Genomic DNA, 19893 nt, shown 5'->3' with positions numbered 1-19893 from the left:
GTGTCTTTGTTGATGTGTAGTGGCAGTATCATACGGCAACAGGACCTATCAGTCCTCAGTCTGGATTAACCATCAGATCCCCTCTATTTCACTATGGCTGCCTGCCTCCCGGCCACAGCCATCAAACCGGCTGCACATCTGAAATCGGGCAAAATAGGAGCAAAGAGGGAATTTGCTGTGAACAATTCCAAATATTCAGCCACATGGAATCAGTTACCGTGGAAAACCATGGATAGATGGGTTCAGCAGAGGATGGGAAGAGGGGATGGGATGTGGGATGGGGGCTCCAAATGCAAAAAAGATTCCAGGCTATCAGTCACTGTGAAATATGCACCAGCCAAACATATTACTTTCCATCAGATATATCAAAGCATTTGATTTTCATAAAGAGCATAATGCAGAGATGCCGGCATGGCAGATTAACTGTGACAGTTCATGAAAGCCTCATGATCCCTCTGAAACAATGGAGATGCTGGTACAAACAGGAAACCCGTTTATGGATGTGTATGATATGATTCGTTAAGACACTCTTTCTAAACCCCCATCAGTACACCAGTATGATTGAAACATTCTGCTCTAGGATGCGGACGGCATGTGCTGCTGACTGAGGGAAGGGGAAGTCTAGGCAGGGACTGCATGTGTTGGGGTAAGGGAGTCTGTACCTCTGTGTCCCCCTGGCAGGGGACACTGGGGTACAGCTGGACCCCTCAGAGGGGCTAGGCTTGCTCAGTTTGGGGTAGAAGCAGAGTATGTACACATGTTGAAGTTTCTTCAGGTATGGTTCAGTTTGTATGAGTGTGTGTGTGTGTGTGTGTGTGTGTGTGTGTGTGTGTGTGTGTGTGTGTGTGTGTGTGTGAGAAACAGATGGAGAAAGAGAATACAGTGGGGCAAAAAAGTATTTAGTCAGCCACCAATTGTGCAAGTTCTCCCACTTAAAAAGATGGGAGAGGCCTGTAATTTTCATCATAGGTACACTTCAACTATGACAGACAAAATGAGAAAATAAATCTAGAAAATCACAAAAAATCTCTCATTTTGTCTGTCAAAGTTGAATTGTACCTATGATGAAAATGACAGGCCTCTCGTCTTTTTAAGTGGGAGAACTTGCACAATTGGTGGCTGACTAAATACTTTTTTGCCCCACTGTATGTGTGTAGTGTGTGTGTGTGTGTGTGTGGTGCTGTGCCTGTAACCCACCTGTGCTACGTAGGACAGGTCTGAGATGAGGGAGAAGCTGTCCACCTCTCCCCGGCCAATGTAGGTCTGCAGTAAGATGTTGATCTTGCCGTATCCGTTCTCCACTCCGCCTGCAGCAGGCAGCTCACAGTAGTTACACAGCATCTGCTCTAGTTCCTCCATCTCCTCATCACGCACCTTGAAAAACACACACACACACAGTCAGGATTCTTTCCACCTGGGTACTCAAACTATTTCAAGACGTTGCTTTACTGTTTAGCAGGTGTCCCGCAGCAGTCTATAATGTGTGATGAGTGACCTCTCAGTGTGACCTGTGACCTCTCACCTTGACCTGTTCAAACTCCTCGGCCTTGGAGACGATGCTGAGGATGTCAGCCTCTGTCTTCTGGGAGTTGAACAGCTCGTTGAACGTCTGCATGGAGGAGGAGGTGGACAAACACAAACATGACATAAGGAACAGCCGTTATCTAGTTGTATATTGCATGTTACTGTACCATCATTCATGATGAGTTTATTTGTAGATATTACCATGCCATATTACACCTACATAGAAGTGTATATATACATCTGGTTACAATAATATAATACATTGGAGTAAACCAAGCACGAGGAAAACCTTTCTGATATTGAGTTGCAGCCTCAATATGTCGGGGCATGGACTCCACAAGATGATGAAAGCTTTCCACAGGGATGCTGGCCCATGTTAATTGAAATGCATTCCAGGTGACTACCTTATGAAGCTGGTTGATAGAATGCCAATAGTTTGCAAACCTGTCATCAAGGCAAAGACTTGCTACTTTGAAGATTCTAAAATATATTTTGCTTTGTTGAACACTTTTTTTGGTTCCTACATGATTCCATGTGTTATTTCATAGTTTTGATGTCTTCACTATTATTCTACAATGTAGAAAACAGGAAAAACCCTTGAATCAATAGCTGTGTTCAAACCTTTGACTGGTACTGTATGCCATGGAAAGAGCAGGTGTTCTTAATGTTTTGTACACTCAGTGTACAATACAACATAGTACAGGAACTCTGGTGTACCTCCATGGTGTTGTATTTGATGTAGAAGTGACTGGCGGTTCTGCCCAGGTCAGTGGAGGCGAAGTATCCTGTCCTCTCCTCGAAGCGGATCATCCTGGCCTTGTCCAGCTTCCTGGCTGCCATCACCACCAGTTCCTTACGATACAGCTCCAGACCTGGGTCCATCTAACACAGAGACAGAACAGTTTAACCCTGCCATCACCACCAGTTCCTTACAGTACCACTCCAGACCTGGGTCCATCTAACACAGAGACAGAACAGTTTAACCCTGCCATCACCACCAGTTCCTTACAGAACCACTCCAGACCTGGGTCCATCTAACACAGAGACAAAACAGTTTAACCCTGCCATCACCACCAGTTCCTTACAGAACCACTCCAGACCTGGGTCCATCTAACACAGAGACAGAACAGTTTAACCCTGACATCACCACCAGTTCCTTACAGTACCACTCCAGACCTGGGTCTATCTAACACAGAACAGTTTAACCCTGCCATCACCACCAGTTCCATACAGAACCACTCCAGACCTGGGTCCATCTACCACAGAGACAGAACAGTTTAACCCTGCCATCACCACCAGTTCCTTACAGTACCACAGACCTGGTTCCTTACAGTCCATCTAGACACAGAGACAGAACAGTTTAACCCTGCCATCACCACCAGTTCCTTACAGTACCACTCCAGACCTGGGTCCATCTAACACAGAGACAGAACAGTTTAACCCTGCCATCACCACCAGTTCCTTACAGTACCACTCCAGACCTGGGTCCATCTAACACAGAGACAGAACAGTTTAACCCTAATCACCACCAGTTCCATCAGAACCACCAGACCTTCCATCTAACAGAGACAGAACAGTTTAACCCTGCCATCACCACCAGTTCCTTACAGACACTGCAGACCTGGGTCCATCTAACACAGAGACAGAACAGTTTAACCCTGCCATCACCACCAGTTCCTTACAGAACCACTCCAGACCTGGGTCCATCTAACACAGAGACAGAACAGTTTAACCCTGCCATCACCACCAGTTCCTTACAGAACCACTCCAGACCTGGGTCCATCTAACACAGAGACAGAACAGTTTAACCCTGCCATCACCACCAGTTCCTTACAGAACCACTCCAGACCTGGGTCTATCTAACACAGAGACAGAACAGTTTAACCCTGACATCACCACCAGTTCCTTACAGAACCACTCCAGACCTGGGTCCATCTAACACAGAGACAGAACAGTTTAACCCTGACATCACCGCCAGTTCCTTACAGTACAGCTCCAGACCTGGGTCCATCTAACACAGAGACAGAACAGTTTAACCCTGCCATCACCACCAGTTCCTTACAGTACCACTCCAGACCTGGGTCCATCTAACACAGAGACAGAACAGTTTAACACTGACATCACCACCAGTTCCTTACAGAACCACTCCAGACCTGGGTCCATCTAACACAGAGACAGAACAGTTTAACCCTGACATCACCACCAGTTCCTTACAGTACCACTCCAGACCTGGGTCCATCTAACACAGAGACAGAACAGTTTAACCCTGCCATCACCACCAGTTCCTTACAGAACCACTCCAGACCTGGGTCCATCTAACACAGAGACAGAACAGTTTAACCCTGCCATCACCACCAGTTCCTTACAGTACCACTCCAGACCTGGGTCCATCTAACACAGAGACAGAACAGTTTAACCCTGCCATCATCACCAGTTCCTTACAGTACCACTCTAGACCTGGGTCCATCTAACACAGAGACAGAACAGTTTAAACCTGCCATCACCACCAGTTCCTTACAGAACCACTCCAGACCTGGGTCCATCTAACACAGAGACAGAACAGTTTAACCCTGCCATCACCACCAGTTCCTTACAGTACCACTCCAGACCTGGGTCCATCTAACACAGAGACAGAACAGTTTAACCCTGCCATCACCACCAGTTCCTTACAGAACCACTCCAGACCTGGGTCCATCTAACACAGAGACAGAACAGTTTAACCCTGCCATCACCACCAGTTCTTTACGATACAGCTCCAGACTTGGATCCATCTAACACAGAGAGCTAGATAATAAGAGAGTGTACAGTCAAGTGTGTACATGTGTGTGTGTGTGTGTGTGTGCACATGCATGCGTGTGTACCTGGTAGGCCTTGTGGTTGATCCCGTAGGCCAGAGGGTTGGCTCTCATGCGGATGTACAGGTAGGTGTAACTCAGCCACCTCACTGCTTCCTCCACGTTAGTCACAGTTCCTAGTGATACCTGCAGAGAGAGGGAGAAAGAAAGAGAGACCAATAACATCACATTCACCTTCAGTCATTTCAGCCACCTAGCAGCACCTGGTGGAGATTCCACACTCAGCATTGATTCCTTCTCAATAAGTGCTCATTGAATCCTTGAGGTGTGTGCCATCTAGTGGTGACTTATTTTACTGTGTTAAATTTGTGAAAAGGGCATTGGATGGAGATGAGAAGAGAACATGATTGAAGGGGGCCAGTTAGGCATCTGCTGTCAAACACAGATCACTGTGAAATATCTTTACACTAAAGAAAAATATTGTTAACTTTCATTTGGTCTACCAGCTTCAAACAGCTGTAAAAACAATATTTTTTGTTATTGAAAATGTGATTTAGATGGTACAATGATTCCCTACACTATTTAGTGCTTGTTTTCTCACAAACTGAAATTTGAGCGAAGTTTAACATTTTAGCAACCAGGAAATGACAGAGCGATCTCCACTAGATAAAACAGTCACAAAGTCATTACAGCTTTCCCAGTTTGACAACCGATGCCCCTTCGGCGGGAGAAATCAATAGGCCAATATCACAGCCAATCACAACACTGGTGGGTAAGTAATACTGTGAAACACTAACATTTTCCACTATTAGCGCCATATATACTATGGGAATTTTCTGAAATGACCTTGATAAATAAAATGTAAAAAGTACATTTGTAACATTTTGGACAATGCTTCTAGCCTATGCATTGTCCATATTATCAGGTATGCTATTAGCAATAAGCACGATCACCTGTAGCCCAACTGATATAGCATAGTGGCTATAAATAAATAGGCTGAAGCATGGGGTTGCCCATCTGCATTTACCCTATTGGACTGATCATTCATAATGATGCATTTTACATCCCCTAAAAAGTGCATATAAACACATCCTACCTGTTAGTGTTTCACCCCAATTGACCCTAACCGGGGTAACACCCACCTGTCTGTACTTCTCACAGAAACCCCTTTCCCTGATTGCTACTACTATTGAACAACTAAAAGTTACATCTGTCTTATGATAATTTTTTAAACCACTCCCTCCAAAATATTAGGGTGACCCAAGTTACCCTATAATTGCCCTGTGTTACACTTAGCCCGCTCTCCTCTATCGTGAGAATGACTGCTGAGCTGGTGCAGTTTGCACATATTTAGGAGTTGAGAAATAAAGTAGGAATGGAGAGCTGGGATCCCCCTATTTTTAACAAAGGCCATTACAACTGCTGTTTGTCCCGCGAATGCACTAAGAATTGTTGAGCATTGACTACTAATCAGGATGTATGTTCCCCTCCCTATGGCTCTCGCAACTTCAATGTGCCTTGAGAGGAATATTTACCTTGGATAGAACTATTTTACTATAAGGTAAGGTTTGTTTTAGTTTTTTAATTCATTACTCGCATTATTTGCAGAGGAAAAGTACATTTGGACTGTTCTAGCATCTTCAAAGTGCGCCTACGGAAATATTTGTTGACGTTTCATTTTTTATTTTTTGGGCGTAGCGGCAATGATTTTGCCATGGTGCAGCGCCACAGCTAAATGACTGCAGTGGAAACACTGATATGATTGTTAAAAGGTAGAGGTCCTGAAGATGTGTGATTGTGGATAAGACCTTCCCAGCTATATTATTGACGGTGGCGTGTGTGTCCCTACCTCAGCGTTGAGGTTGTCAGCCATGGTCTCTAGGAACTGGCTCTCTATGGGGTTCTGCTGCGTGAGCAGGGTGAGGTAGTGGCTCAGCTTGTCATGTGCCGTGATGATGGTGCCCTCGCCGTACTTGTCAAACTGAGGCCGCCCGGCACGCCCGAAGATCTGCATCACATCCAGGATGCCCAGGTCCACCAGGGTACCACGCTTAGCATCGTAGATTTGGGTGCCCTGTTGTTACCACGGGAACAAGAGAGGCCGGATATAAGTGGCTTTGGAGAGCTAATACAGTCCTAATGAGGCAAACGTCTGCGTGTTTTAGTATAGACACCTACACAGACTTACCGTCTTCTAAGAGTGAAGGGCACATGATACAGACTTACAAGTTCATACCATAATCTAGGGTTGCACATTTTGGGGAAAATTCAGAGGTGGAAACATTCTGTGGGAATATATAGGAATTAACGGGAATATATGTGAATGAACAGAAATATATGCAAATTAATATTATTACCAATTAAATGTAGATGTTTTTTGCATTGGATATATTTACTATATCATATGGAGACAAACATAAACCTTTTACCTTATCATAAGTAGACATAATTGCAAATGATTAAATCTATCCAATACATTTTTTTTTTTTTTATTAAAAAATTGTTACGAATTGAACTTTAATTAAATGAGTTGATTCTTCACATGGGATGATTTCACTTAACAACAAAAGGGTTTATTGAATGATCCCCATTGATCCATCACATGTCTCAAAAACGTTTTCAACAACGTAAAATGATAACCAAAGCTTTAGTTTCTAGACTGTCTTCCTCTCAGGCTTCGATGTCTTCTCCCTGGACCTCCTCAATGTCCACCTCTTGAACATCAGACTCTGAGACCTCATCTTCACTGTCACTTTCCAACCTTGTTGAGGATGGCTCATTGTCAGGTTCAAAAAGCCTCAAATTTGGCAACCAATTTTTTTACCTTTGTATTGGTCAGCCTGTTGCATGCTTTGGTGTGTGTGCTCCCAAACAAGGACCAGTTGCGCTTTGAGGCGGCTGATGTTGGTGGGATTTGGAGGATGATGGAGGCAACATGGGAAAAAGCCTCAGATCATCCACAAAGTCCTTTCCACCAGGTGGCTGATGAGATATGTTGGCACGACTGTCATACTGCATCTCCATCCCAAAGCCCTTGCTTGGAAGTGTACTTTGCCAGACTGCTAAGAACCGTGCCCTCATCCAGACCAAGGTGACGAGACACAGTAGTGATGTTTTTTGCATTGGATATAACCATAGACATTGTTGATCTCTGCACCAAACAGGATGCTCTTGCCAGCGTACTTGGGGTCCAACATGTACGCTGCTGTATGTATGGGCTTCAGGCAGAAGTCTTCATGGTTTTTGATGTATTTCAGAACTGCAGTTTCCTCTGCTTGGAGCAACAGTGAAGTGGGCAGGGCAGTAAGGATTTCTTCCCTTACATTTGCAAGCAGAGTCTGAACATCAGACAGGATGGCATTGTCTCCCTCAATCCATGCAATGGCTACTGCTATAGGTTTCAGGAGTTTCAGGCTGCTTACCACTCTCTCCCAAAATACATCATCCAGGAGGATCCTCTTGATGGGTCTGTCCATATCGGCAGACTGAGGTGGCCATTTCTTGGAAAGACTCCTTTCCCTCCAGGAGACTGTCAAACATGATGACAACACCACCCCAACGGGTGTTCTTGGGCAGCTTCAATGTGGTGCTCTTATTCTTCTCACTTTACTTGGTGAGGTAGATTGCTGCTATAACTTGATGACCCTTCACATAGAGTTGAAGTCGGAAGTTTACATACACCTTAGCCAAAAACATTCAACTCAGTTTTTCACAATTCCTGACATTTAATCTGAGTAAAAATTCCCTGTCTTAGGTCAGTTAGGATCACCACTTTATTTTAAGAATGTGAAATGTTAGAATAATAGTAGAGAGAAATATTTATTTCAGCTTTCATCACATTCCCAGTGGGTCAGAAGTTTACATACGCTCAATTAGTATTCGGTAGCATTGCCTTTAAAATGGTTTAACTTGGGTCAAACATTTCGGGTTGCCTTCCACAAGCTTCCCACAATAAGTTGGGTGAATTTTGGCCCATTCCTCCTGACAGATCTGGTGTAACAGTCAGGTTTGGCCACCTTGCTCGCACATGCCTTTTTAGTTCCGCCCACAAATTCTCGATGGGATTGAGGTCAGAGCTTTGTGATGGCCACTCCAATACCTTGACTTTGTTGTCCTTAAGCCATTTTGCCACAACTTTGGAAGTATGCTTGGGGTCATTGTCCATTTGGAAGACTCATTTGCGACCAAGCTTTAACTTCCTGACTGATGTCTTGAGATGTTGCTTCAATATTTCCACGTGTAGGTATTATAGCTTCTGGCCTACGCAGGAAAGTGCTGTTTGAATGAATGCTTACAAGCCTGCTGCTGCCTACCCCCGCTCAATCAGACTGCTCTATCATATACTTAATTATAATAACACACAGAAATACGATCCTTGGTCAAATCCGGAAACTATAATTTCAAAAACAAAACGTTTATTCTTTCAGTGAAATACGTAACCGTTCCGTATTGTATCTAATGGGTGGCATCCTTAAGTCTAAATATTGCTGTTACATTGCACAACCTTCAATGTTATGTCATAATTACGTAACATTCTGGCAAATTAATGACGGTCTTTGTTAGGAAGAAATGGTCCTCATATAGTTCGCAACGAGCCAGGCAACGCACACTGCTGCATATACCCTGACTCTGCTTGCACAGAACGCAAGAGAAAAGTGACACAATTTCCCTAGTTAAAAGAAATTCATGTTAGCAGGCAATATTGACTAAATATGCAGGTTTAAAAATATATACTTGTGTATTGATTTTAAGAAAGGCATTGTTTATGGTTAGGTACATTGGTGCAATGACAGTGTTTTTTTCGCGAATGCGCTATTTAAATCATCACCCGTTTAGGCGAAGTAGGCTGTGATTCAATGATAAATTAACAGGCACCGCATTGATTATATGCAAAGCAGGACAAGCTAGTTAACCTAGTAATATCATCAACCATGTGTAGTAACTAGTGATTATGTTAAGATTGATTGCTTTTTATAAGATAGGTTTAATGCTAGCTAGCACCTTACCGTGGCTCCTTGCTGCACTCGCGTAACACAGGTGGTCAGCCTGCCACGCAGTCTCCTTGTGGAGTGCAATGTAATCGGCCATAATCAGTGTCCAAAAATGCAGATTTCCGATTGTTATGAAAACTTGATATCGGCCCTAATTAATCGGCCATTCCAATGAATCAGTTGAACTCTACTGCACGTGATGGAAGAATGCACTGTGCATGCAGACGGTTGCAATTCCATTGAATTGGGGATCGTTTAACCAAAATATGCCACAAGACGTAGAATTGCCTTGTGTGTATCCCACAAAAAAGGTTCATTATAATAAGCTAACTTCTTTGATGAATTTAAGCAAAATTCCCCAAATTCCCGGGCTTGACTTCCCATGGAAAATTTCAGACCCTTTGCAACCCTACTTCTAATCAGACCGAAAAACTCCCTCACACATACAAACTAACAAACTACCACAAGCACACGCACCCAATGAAAGTAAGCATTTTGTTGGACAGTGTATACCATTTGTATCCTGTTCATGCGACTAACAAAACCTGAAACGCACGCGCGCGCACAAACCGACCTTGATGATGACAGCGTGTGCAGGCAGGTTGACTCCCCAGGCCAGAGTGGCAGTACAGCACAGAACCTTGAGGTAACCCCTGGAGAACATGCTCTCCATCAGGCTACGGTCAGCACGCAGCATCCCAGCGTGGTGGATCCCAAAACCATCTGGGAACATCTCCTTCATCTGCTTGTTCCTGGAACGCTGGATCTGGGGGAGAGAAGGAAAGAGGGGGAACAGTCAGAGGTGGGAGGGAAGGATCGAGAGAACACAATCAGGAGAGAATGAAAGAGAGAACCAATCAGCACAGCCTGGGTATGTAGAAGAGAGGGAGAAGGATGGAGAGAACCAATCAGCACAGCCTGGGTATGTAGAAAGAGGGAGAAGGATGGAGAGGGAGTACTGCTTTAACAAGTACTTTGGCATTGCTGACGACCTCCAAGCTTTATGACTGTGTCCTTACTCAGACCCAACTCCCCACTGCAGCTGCTAGAGGGCACCATCAAGGTGTCCAGACTACTACCCAATAATCACACATCTGTAGAGTCGTTCAGACAGATCTATAAAACAGCTGTTGTATTGATCCTGCTGGGCCAGTATCAGTCAGTGTCCTTTAGTACCTGATAAAACACTGCAACCCTTAGTTGAGGTTTTATTTCAGTTTTAATAGCGGCTTCACTGTTAGTTTAAGGATCAGTAATTTAACTGAAGGCAACTACATTTTTATACCCTTGTTTCAAGTATAGACATATGCAGCACGTACACACACACGTACACTCACACACACACACGTACACACACACGTACACACACACAGCTGATTGAGATGTGTGTGTGTTGACAGGCAGAGAGGTGAGGTGGTGACCTGGCCAGGCAGTAATAATGGCCTGCTCATCAGATAGCTTTATCTCTCACTGGACAACTAAATGGAGGTCAGAGAGAGAGCACAGAGGAAAAAGCCCATTATAGCTAGCATCTGTCTGTGTGTGTGTGTGTGTGTGTGTGTGTGTGTGGTTGAGGGAGAGAAAGTGTTTGTGTGTACAGTACATGGGCCAAATTGCACATTGACTCCCACTCTAATTTAAATACCAACTGTGTTTCCTGAACACCTGATTTACTTAACAAAAGGCGCATCTCAATAGGTGGTCCAGGTACGTCATGATAAGTGGGGGGGTTGGCCTTTCTTCTTTTCTTCTCTAGTGCCCCTCTATTGTTCCTCTATTGTTCCTCAAGCAAGGGGGAGGCCGATGACATCACAGTTTCCCATTAAACTCCTTGAATGCCCTACTCCTTGGACTTTGCAGTTGTGCCTAAAAAACTCATTTGTGCTCAAAACATGTATATTTTTTTACCCTTTAGTGTGTGTACTTAGGATATCGCTTTTCAACAGTAAAAGTTACAAAATGCCTGAAGGACGTCTTTAACAAGTGGCTCTTCACAAACGAGGCTTTTCTTCAAACTATTATTTACAGACAATGAATACACTGCTTATCTAAACGAGTTCTCCATTCATGTTCCTCAACCACCTTACCTACTATACCCTCACAACAGTGTGTGTCTAAGAAAGTATCCCTGTGGAGAATGTCTTTCAATAAACATCATGTATGCTAATGTAGTATAGGGGTATTACACTATCTGGCCAGTTTATTATGTACACCACCCCGTTCGCGAAAATGGTTCGGTCCTACAGACAGTGAGTCAAGTGGCCTTGGCCTGCGATATAATGCAGGCATACTTGTTCTCAACTGGCCTACCTGGTTAAATAAAGGTGAAATAAAAAAAGGAGGCATTCAGTTACTGTTCAATTGAACTTTAGAATGGGCAAAACTAGTGACCTCAGCGACTTTGAGCGCGGTATGATATTCGGTGCCACGCGTGCAGCTTTCAGTATCTCAGAAACGGCCGGCCTCCTGGGCTTTTCACGCAGGAAGGCAGTCCTGTGGGTGAACACAGCTCGTTGACGTGAGGTCGAAGGAAAACGGCAAGAATCGTGCAAGCTAACAGGCAGGCCACAAACAGGCAAATACAGTGCCTTGCGAAAGTATTCGGCCCCCTTGAACTTTGCGACCTTTTGCCACATTTCAGGCTTCAAACATAAAGATATAAAACTGTATTTTTTTTGTGAAGAATCAACAACAAGTGGGACACAATCATGAAGTGGAACGACATTTATTGGATATTTCAAACTTTTTTAACAAATCAAAAACTGAAAAATTGGGCGTGCAAAATTATTCAGCCCCTTTACTTTCAGTGCAGCAAACTCTCTCCAGAAGTTCAGTGAGGATCTCTGAATGATCCAATGTTGACCTAAATGACTAATGATGATAAATGCAATCCACCTGTGTGTAATCAAGTCTCCGTATAAATGCACCTGCACTGTGATAGTCTCAGAGGTCCGTTAAAAGCGCAGAGAGCATCATAAAGAACAAGGAACACACCAGGCAGGTCCGAGATACTGTTGTGAAGAAGTTTAAAGCCGGATTTGGATACAAAAAGATTTCCCAAGCTTTAAACATCCCAAGGAGCACTGTGCAAGCGATAATATTGAAATGGAAGGAGTATCAGACCACTGCAAATCTACCAAGACCTGGCCGTCCCTCTAAACTTTCAGCTCATACAAGGAGAAGACTGATCAGAGATGCAGCCAAGAGGCCCATGATCACTCTGGATGAACTGCAGAGATCTACAGCTGAGGTGGGAGACTCTGTCCATAGGACAACAATCAGTCGTATATTGCACAAATCTGGCCTTTATGGAAGAGTGGCAAGAAAGCCATTTCTTAAAGATATCCATAAAAAGTGTTGTTTAAAGTTTGCCACAAGCCACCTGGGAGACACACCAAACATGTGGAAGAAGGTGGTCTGGTCAGATGAAACCAAAATTGAACTTTTTGGCAACAATGCAAAACGTTATGTTTGGCGTAAAAGCAACACAGCTCATCACCCTGAACACACCATCCCCACTGTCAAACATGGTGGTGGCAGCATCATGGTTTGGGCCTGCTTTTCTTCAGCAGGGACAGGGAAGATGGTTCAAATTGATGGGAAGATGGATGGAGCCAAATACAGGACCATTCTGGAAGAAAACCTGATGGAGTCTGCAAAAGACCTGAGACTGGGACGGAGATTTGTCTTCCAACAAGACAATGATCCAAAACATAAAGCAAAATCTACAATGGAATGGTTCAAAAATAAACATATCCAGGTGTTAGAATGGCCAAATCAAAGTCCAGACCTGAATCCAATCGAGAATCTGTGGAAAGAACTGAAAACTGCTGTTCACAAATGCTCTCCATCCAACCTCACTGAGCTCGACCTGTTTTGCAAGGAGGAATGGGAAAAAATGTCAGTCTCTCGATGTGCAAAACTGATAGAGACATACCCCAAGCGACTTACAGCTGTAATCGCAGCAAAAGGTGGCGCTACAAAGTATTAACTTAGGGGGGGCTGAATAATTTTGCACGCCCAATTTTTCCGTTTTTGATTTGTTAAAAAAGTTTGAAATATCCAATAAATGTCGTTCCACTTCATGATTGTGTCCCACTTATTGTTGATTGTTCACAAAAAAATACAGTTTTATATCTTTATGTTTGAAGCCTGAAATGTGGCAAAAGGTCGCAAAGTTCAAGGGGGCCGAATACTTTCGCAAGGCACTGTAACTGTGCATTACAACAGTGGTATGCAGAACAGCATCTCGGAACACACAACTTGTCAGTCCTTGTCACGGATTGGCTACACCAGGTTCCACTCCTATCAGCTAAAAACAAGAAGAAGTGGCTCCAGTGGGCACCAACACTGGACATACCCTAAATAATTCAGGCTGTTCTGGAGCTAAAGGGGGGCCCGACCCGGTATTAGATGTGTATACCTAAGTGTGTGTGTGTGTGTGAGTTTGCGAGAGACAAAGATAGAGTTCCAAAAGTAAGCATCCAGGAGCTGCCAAGACTGAGGCGTCAGAGCACTGTAAACACACACACCACTACAACCACGCCTCCAGACAGACAGACACACACACCACTACAACCACGCCTCCAGACAGACAGACACACACACCACTACAACGACGCCTCCAGACAGACAGACACACACACCACTACAACCACGCCTCCAGACAGACCACTACCATGGCTCCAACCAGACACACACACACACCACTACCATGGCTCCAACCAGACAGACAGACAGACAGACCACTACCATGGCTCCAACCAGACACACACACACACCACTACCATGGCTCCAACCAGACACACACCACTGCCATGGCTCTAACCAGACAGACAGACAGAGACACACCACTACCATGGCTCCAACCAGACAGACCACTACCATGGCTCCAACCAGACACACACACACACCACTACCATGGCTCCAACCAGACAGACAGACCACTACCATGGCTCCTACCAGACAGACAGACCACTACCATGGCTCCAACCAGACAGACAGACCACTACCATGGCTCCAACCAGACAGACAGACCACTACCATGGCTCCAGACAGACAGACCACTACCATGGCTCCAACCAACCAACCAGACACACAGACAGACAGACAGACAGACAGACAGGAATCCTCCATGAGGATACCTCTGACGTTCCAACCAGATTCCTTCATCTCCATTGTCACATTGTTGCACTCTCCACAGATCATTATCCTAACCAGCTGTCTTCAAACTATATCACACACACACACACACACACACACACACACACACACACACACACACACACACACACACACACACACACACACACACACACACACACACACACACACACACACACACACACACACACACACACACACACACCACTACCATGGCTCCAACCAGACAGACCACTACCATGGTTCCAACCAGACAGACAGACCACTACCATGGTTCCAACCAGACAGACAGACCACTACCATGGCTCCAACCAGACAGACAGACAGACAGACAGACAGACAGACAGACAGACAGACAGACAGACAGACAGACAACTACCATGGCTCCAACCAGACAGACAGACAACTACCATGGCTCCAACCAGACAGACAGACAGACACCACTTCTCCAACTAGACACACAAACACCACTTCTCCAACTAGACACACAAACCACGGCTCCAACTAGACACACACACACCACTACCATGGCTCCAACTAGACACACACACACCACTACCACGGCTCCAACTAGACACACACACCACTACCATGGCTCCAACCAACCAACCAGACAGACAGACAGACAGACAGACAGACAGACAGACAGACAGACAGACAGACAGACAGGAATCCTCCATGAGGATACCTCTGACATTCCAACCAGATTCCTTCATCTCCATTGTCACATTGTTGCACTCTCCACAGATCATTATCCTAACTAGCTGTCTTCAAACTATATCACACACACACACACACACACACACACACACACACACACACACACACACACACACACACACACGGCTCCAACCAGACAGACCACTACCATGGTTCCAACCAGACAGACAGACCACTACCATGGCTCCAACCAGACAGACAGACAACTACCATGGCTCCAACCAGACAGACAGACAGACAGACAACTACCATGGCTCCAACCAGACAGACAGACAGACAACTACCATGGCTCCAACCAGACAGACACCACTTCTCCAACTAGACACACAAACACACACCACGGCTCCAACTAGACACACACACACCACAGCTCCAACTAGACACACACACACCACTACCAAGGCTCCAATTAGACACACACACACACCACTACCACGGCTCCAACTAGACACACACACACCACTACAACCACGCCTCCAATTAGACACACACACACCACGGCTCCAACTAGACACACACACACCACTACCAAGGCTCTAATTAGACACACACACACCACTACCACGGCTCCAACTAGACTAGAGGTCGACCGATTAATCGGAATGACCGATTAATTAGGGCCGATTTCAAGTTTCATAACAATTTTTTGGACACCGATTTGGCCGTTTTTTAAATGTTTTATTAAAACCTTTATTTAACTAGGCAAGTCAGTTAAGAACACATTCTTATTTTCAATGACGGCCTAGGAACGGTGGGTTAACTGCCTTGTTCAGTCAGGGGCAGAACGACATATTTTTACCTTGTCAGCTCGGGGATTCAATCTTGCAACCTTACAGTTAACTAGTCCAACATTCTAACCACCTGCCTCTCATTGCACTCCACGAGGAGACTGCCTGTTACGCGAATGCAGTAAGCCAAGGTAAGTTGCTAGCTAGCATTAAACTTATCTTATAAAAAACAATCAATCAATCAATCATAATCACTAGTTAACTACACATGGTTGATGATATTATTAGTTTATCTAGCATGTCCTGCGTTGCATATAATCGATGCGGTGCGTATTCGCGAAAAAGGACTGTCCTTGCTACAATGTGAACCTAACCATAAACATCAATGCCTTTCTTAAAATCAATACACAGAAGTATATATTTTTAGCAGGCAATATTAACCAGGTGAAATTATGCCACTTCTCTTGTGTCCATTGCATGCAGAGTCAGTGTATATGCAACAGTTTGGGCCGCCAAATTTGCCAGAACTTTACTTAATTATGACATAACATTGAAGGTTGTGCAATGTAACAAGAATATTTAGACTTATGGATGCCACCTGTTAGATAAAATACAGAACGGTTCCGTATTTCACTGAAAGAATAAACGTCTTGTTTTCGAGATGATAGTTTCCGGATTCGACCATATTAATGACCTAAGGCTCGTATTTCTGTGTGTTATTATGTTATAATTAAGTCTATGATTAGATAGAGCAGTCTGACTGAGCGATGGTAGGCAGCAGCAGGCTCGTAAGCATTCATTCAAACAGCACTTTCGTGCATTTTGCCAGCAGCTCTTTGCTGTGCTTCAAGCATTGCACTGTTTATGACTTCAAGCCCATCAACTCCTGAGATTAGGCTGGTGTAACCGATGTGAAATGGCTAGCTAGTTAGCGGGGTGCGCGCTAATAGCGTTTCAATCGTCACTCGCTCTGAGACTTGGAGTAGTTATTCCCCTTGCTCTGCATGGGTAACGCTGCTTCAAGGGTGGCTGTTGTCGTTGTGTTCCTGGTTTGAGCCCAGGTAGGGGCGAGGAGAGGGACGGAAGCTATACTGTTACACTGCAATACTAAAGTGCCTATAAGAACATCCAATAGTCAAAGGTATATGAAATACAAATGGTATAGAGAGAAATAGTCCTATAATAACTACAACCTAAAACTAAGTACCTGGGAATATTGAAGACTCATGTTAAAATGAACCACCAGCTTTCATATGTTCTCGTGTTCTGAGCAAGGAACTTAAACAGTAGCTTTCTTACATGGCACATATTGCACTTTTACTTTCTTCTCCAACACTTTGTTTATTTCATTATTTAAATCAAATAGATTTTATTGATGTATTATATTAAGTTAAAATAAGTGTTCATTCAGTCTTGTTGTAATTATTGTCATTGTTATTGTCATTATTACAAATACATTTTTATTTTTTTTATCGGCATCGGCTTTTTTTGGTCCTCCAATAATCGGTATCGGTGTTGAAAAATCATAATCGGTCAACCTCTAAACTAGACACACGCACATCACTACCACGGCTCCAACTAGACACACACGCACATCACTACCACGGCTCCAACTAGACACACACGCACATCACTACCACGGCTCCAACTAGACACACACGCACATCACTACCACGGCTCCAACTAGACACACACGCACATCACTACCACGGCTCCAACTAGACACACGCACATCACTACCACGGCTCCAACTAGACACACACGCACATCACTACCACGGCTCCAACTAGACACACGCACATCACTACCACGGCTCCAACTAGACACACACGCACATCACTACCACGGCTCCAACTAGACACACACGCACATCACTACCACGGCTCCAACTAGACACACACGCACATCACTACCACGGCTCCAACTAGACACACACGCACATCACTACCACGGCTCCAACTAGACACACACGCACATCACTACCACGGCTCCAACTAGACCAGGGGTGTCAAACATACGGCCCAACGGGCCGGAACCGGCCCCCAAGGAGGTTCGATCAGGCCCGCAGGATAATTTGAAAGTGGAAAAAATGCATAAAAGACATGGAATTAATATTTTTAATTCGCTGCAATTCATGGATTATCCGCTAAGGGGCGCACTCTTTCCATCAGAGTAGAAGACAAGCCGCATCACTGAGACAGACTGAAAACAGCAGACGGTATCAATGCGCCATCTGCTGCTTGTTACGACGTTGTTAATACCTTGGTCTCTACCTCTCCGCTACACCCTCATTAGCCAAAATGTCGTTATCCAAACGGAGAAAAGTAGATAAGGAGTGTAGAATTTTCAAAGAAAAATGGACCACGTCCTATTTATTTACAGAGATGCACGGAAAACCTTCGTGCTTGGTGTGTTTGCAACAAGTTTCGGTATTGAAGGAATATAATATTCGACGCCACTACGAGACTCATCACAGCGAAAAATATGACGGCTTGCAAGGACAACTGAGAAGAGATAAGATTAACGAATTGCTGGCGGGTCTGAGGAAACAGCAGTCAACTTTCATCCAGAGCCGAGAAGTCAGTGAAGCAGCGGTAAAAGCCAGCTACCTAATTGCTAGCGAAATAGCATTAGCATCGAAGCCGTATTCCGACGGTGACTTTGTTAAACGATGCATGATGAAGGTGGCTGAACTTGTATGTCCCGAGAAGCGACAAGCTTTTGCCAATATTAGCCTGACGAGGAATACTATAGCAGAGAGGATTTCGGAACTATCGGCAGATTTAGACAGTCAATTGAAACAGAGAGTCAAGTCATTTATTGCATTTTCCGTGGCAATTGACGAGAGCACTGACATCACAGACGTGGCCCAACTGGCCATATTTATTCGAGGAGTTGATGAGACATTGACTGTTACTGAAGAGTTTCTTGAGTTGGTGCCAATGATGGACACCACAACAGCCGAGGACATTTTCGGCTCTGTCGTTGCTGCATTGGACAGAGTTGGAGTGGACTGGTCCCGCGCTGTCAGCCTGGCTACAGACGGCGCGCCATCCATGGTCGGAAAGAAAGCAGGTGTCGCGACAAAGTTCAAAGACAAAGTACAAGCCCTTAATGGAGGAGATTGTTTCTGGACATTTCACTGTATTTTGCACCAGGAGGCATTGTGTTGCAAGTCGCTGAAAATGGACCACGTCATGGAGGTGGTTGTTCGCACTGTAAATTTCATCCGGTCCAGAGGTCTGAACCATCGTCAGTTTGACAAACTTCTCAGCGACAGCAACATTACCCACAGCCTGCCATACCACACTGAAGTGAGATGGTTAAGCCGAGGCGCTGTGCTGAGGCATTTCTTTGATCTACGAGAGGAAATGAAGAGATAATTGATTTGCAGTGTGATGCAGATTTGAAGGGCAAATTTGCCTCTGTAGGTCTAGACAGATTTTATCAGTATCTACTACCAGGGTACCCCAAATTAACAGCCCTGGCTGCTAAAATTTTGTGCATGTTTGGGACAACCTACCTTTGTGAACAAATTTTCTCAGTGATGAATATCAATAAAACAAAAATGCGTTCAAGGCTCACAAACAAGCACTTAAATGACATTCTGAAAGTGACAGCTAGTCAGGACATGACACCTGGTGTTGATGCACTTGTACAGGCCAAAAGATGCCAAGTTTCAGGAACAAATACAAGTCCAGACTAGACTAACACCTTTAAAATGCTGCCTTAGATACTGTTTGCATTGAAAGAATACAGCTCTGTGAAGATGAATCCTTACTGTGGTGATTTAAAAAATGTGCACTTTAATGTTAGTCAGCAGCTTCAAAACAAAAGTTGTGTGATGGAATTCTACTGTTCATACAACTCCATAAATTTTCAATTTCGTGGAGCAGTGTAGCAGAGTATGGTATAATTTTAATGGTCCGGCCCACTTGACATCTCCCTAGGCCGTATGTGGCCCACGATGCG

At 44.5% G+C, this 19893-nt stretch overlaps 1 protein-coding gene across 1 annotated transcript in view; it reads right to left on the bottom strand.

Moving 5' to 3' along the window:
* ascc3 (activating signal cointegrator 1 complex subunit 3) overlaps positions 1 to 19893 on the bottom strand; it is a 200279-nt gene that overhangs the window by 52105 nt on the left and 128281 nt on the right. Inside the window, exons 16-21 of the mRNA XM_065028002.1 lie at positions 9885 to 10076; positions 6169 to 6393; positions 4386 to 4505; positions 2242 to 2406; positions 1523 to 1609; positions 1198 to 1374 (exon numbers count right to left, since the gene is read on the bottom strand). Of these exons, the coding sequence (XP_064884074.1) occupies positions 1198 to 1374; positions 1523 to 1609; positions 2242 to 2406; positions 4386 to 4505; positions 6169 to 6393; positions 9885 to 10076 (966 nt within the window). The remainder of the gene's footprint in view (positions 1 to 1197; positions 1375 to 1522; positions 1610 to 2241; positions 2407 to 4385; positions 4506 to 6168; positions 6394 to 9884; positions 10077 to 19893) is intronic.

The sequence above is a fragment of the Oncorhynchus nerka genome, linkage group LG14 (assembly GCF_034236695.1).
Source record: "Oncorhynchus nerka isolate Pitt River linkage group LG14, Oner_Uvic_2.0, whole genome shotgun sequence".
NCBI classification, from domain to species: Eukaryota; Metazoa; Chordata; class Actinopteri; order Salmoniformes; family Salmonidae; genus Oncorhynchus; species Oncorhynchus nerka.
Note: the sequence above shows the minus strand (reverse complement) of the source record. Positions and strands in the feature narration are given on the sequence as shown.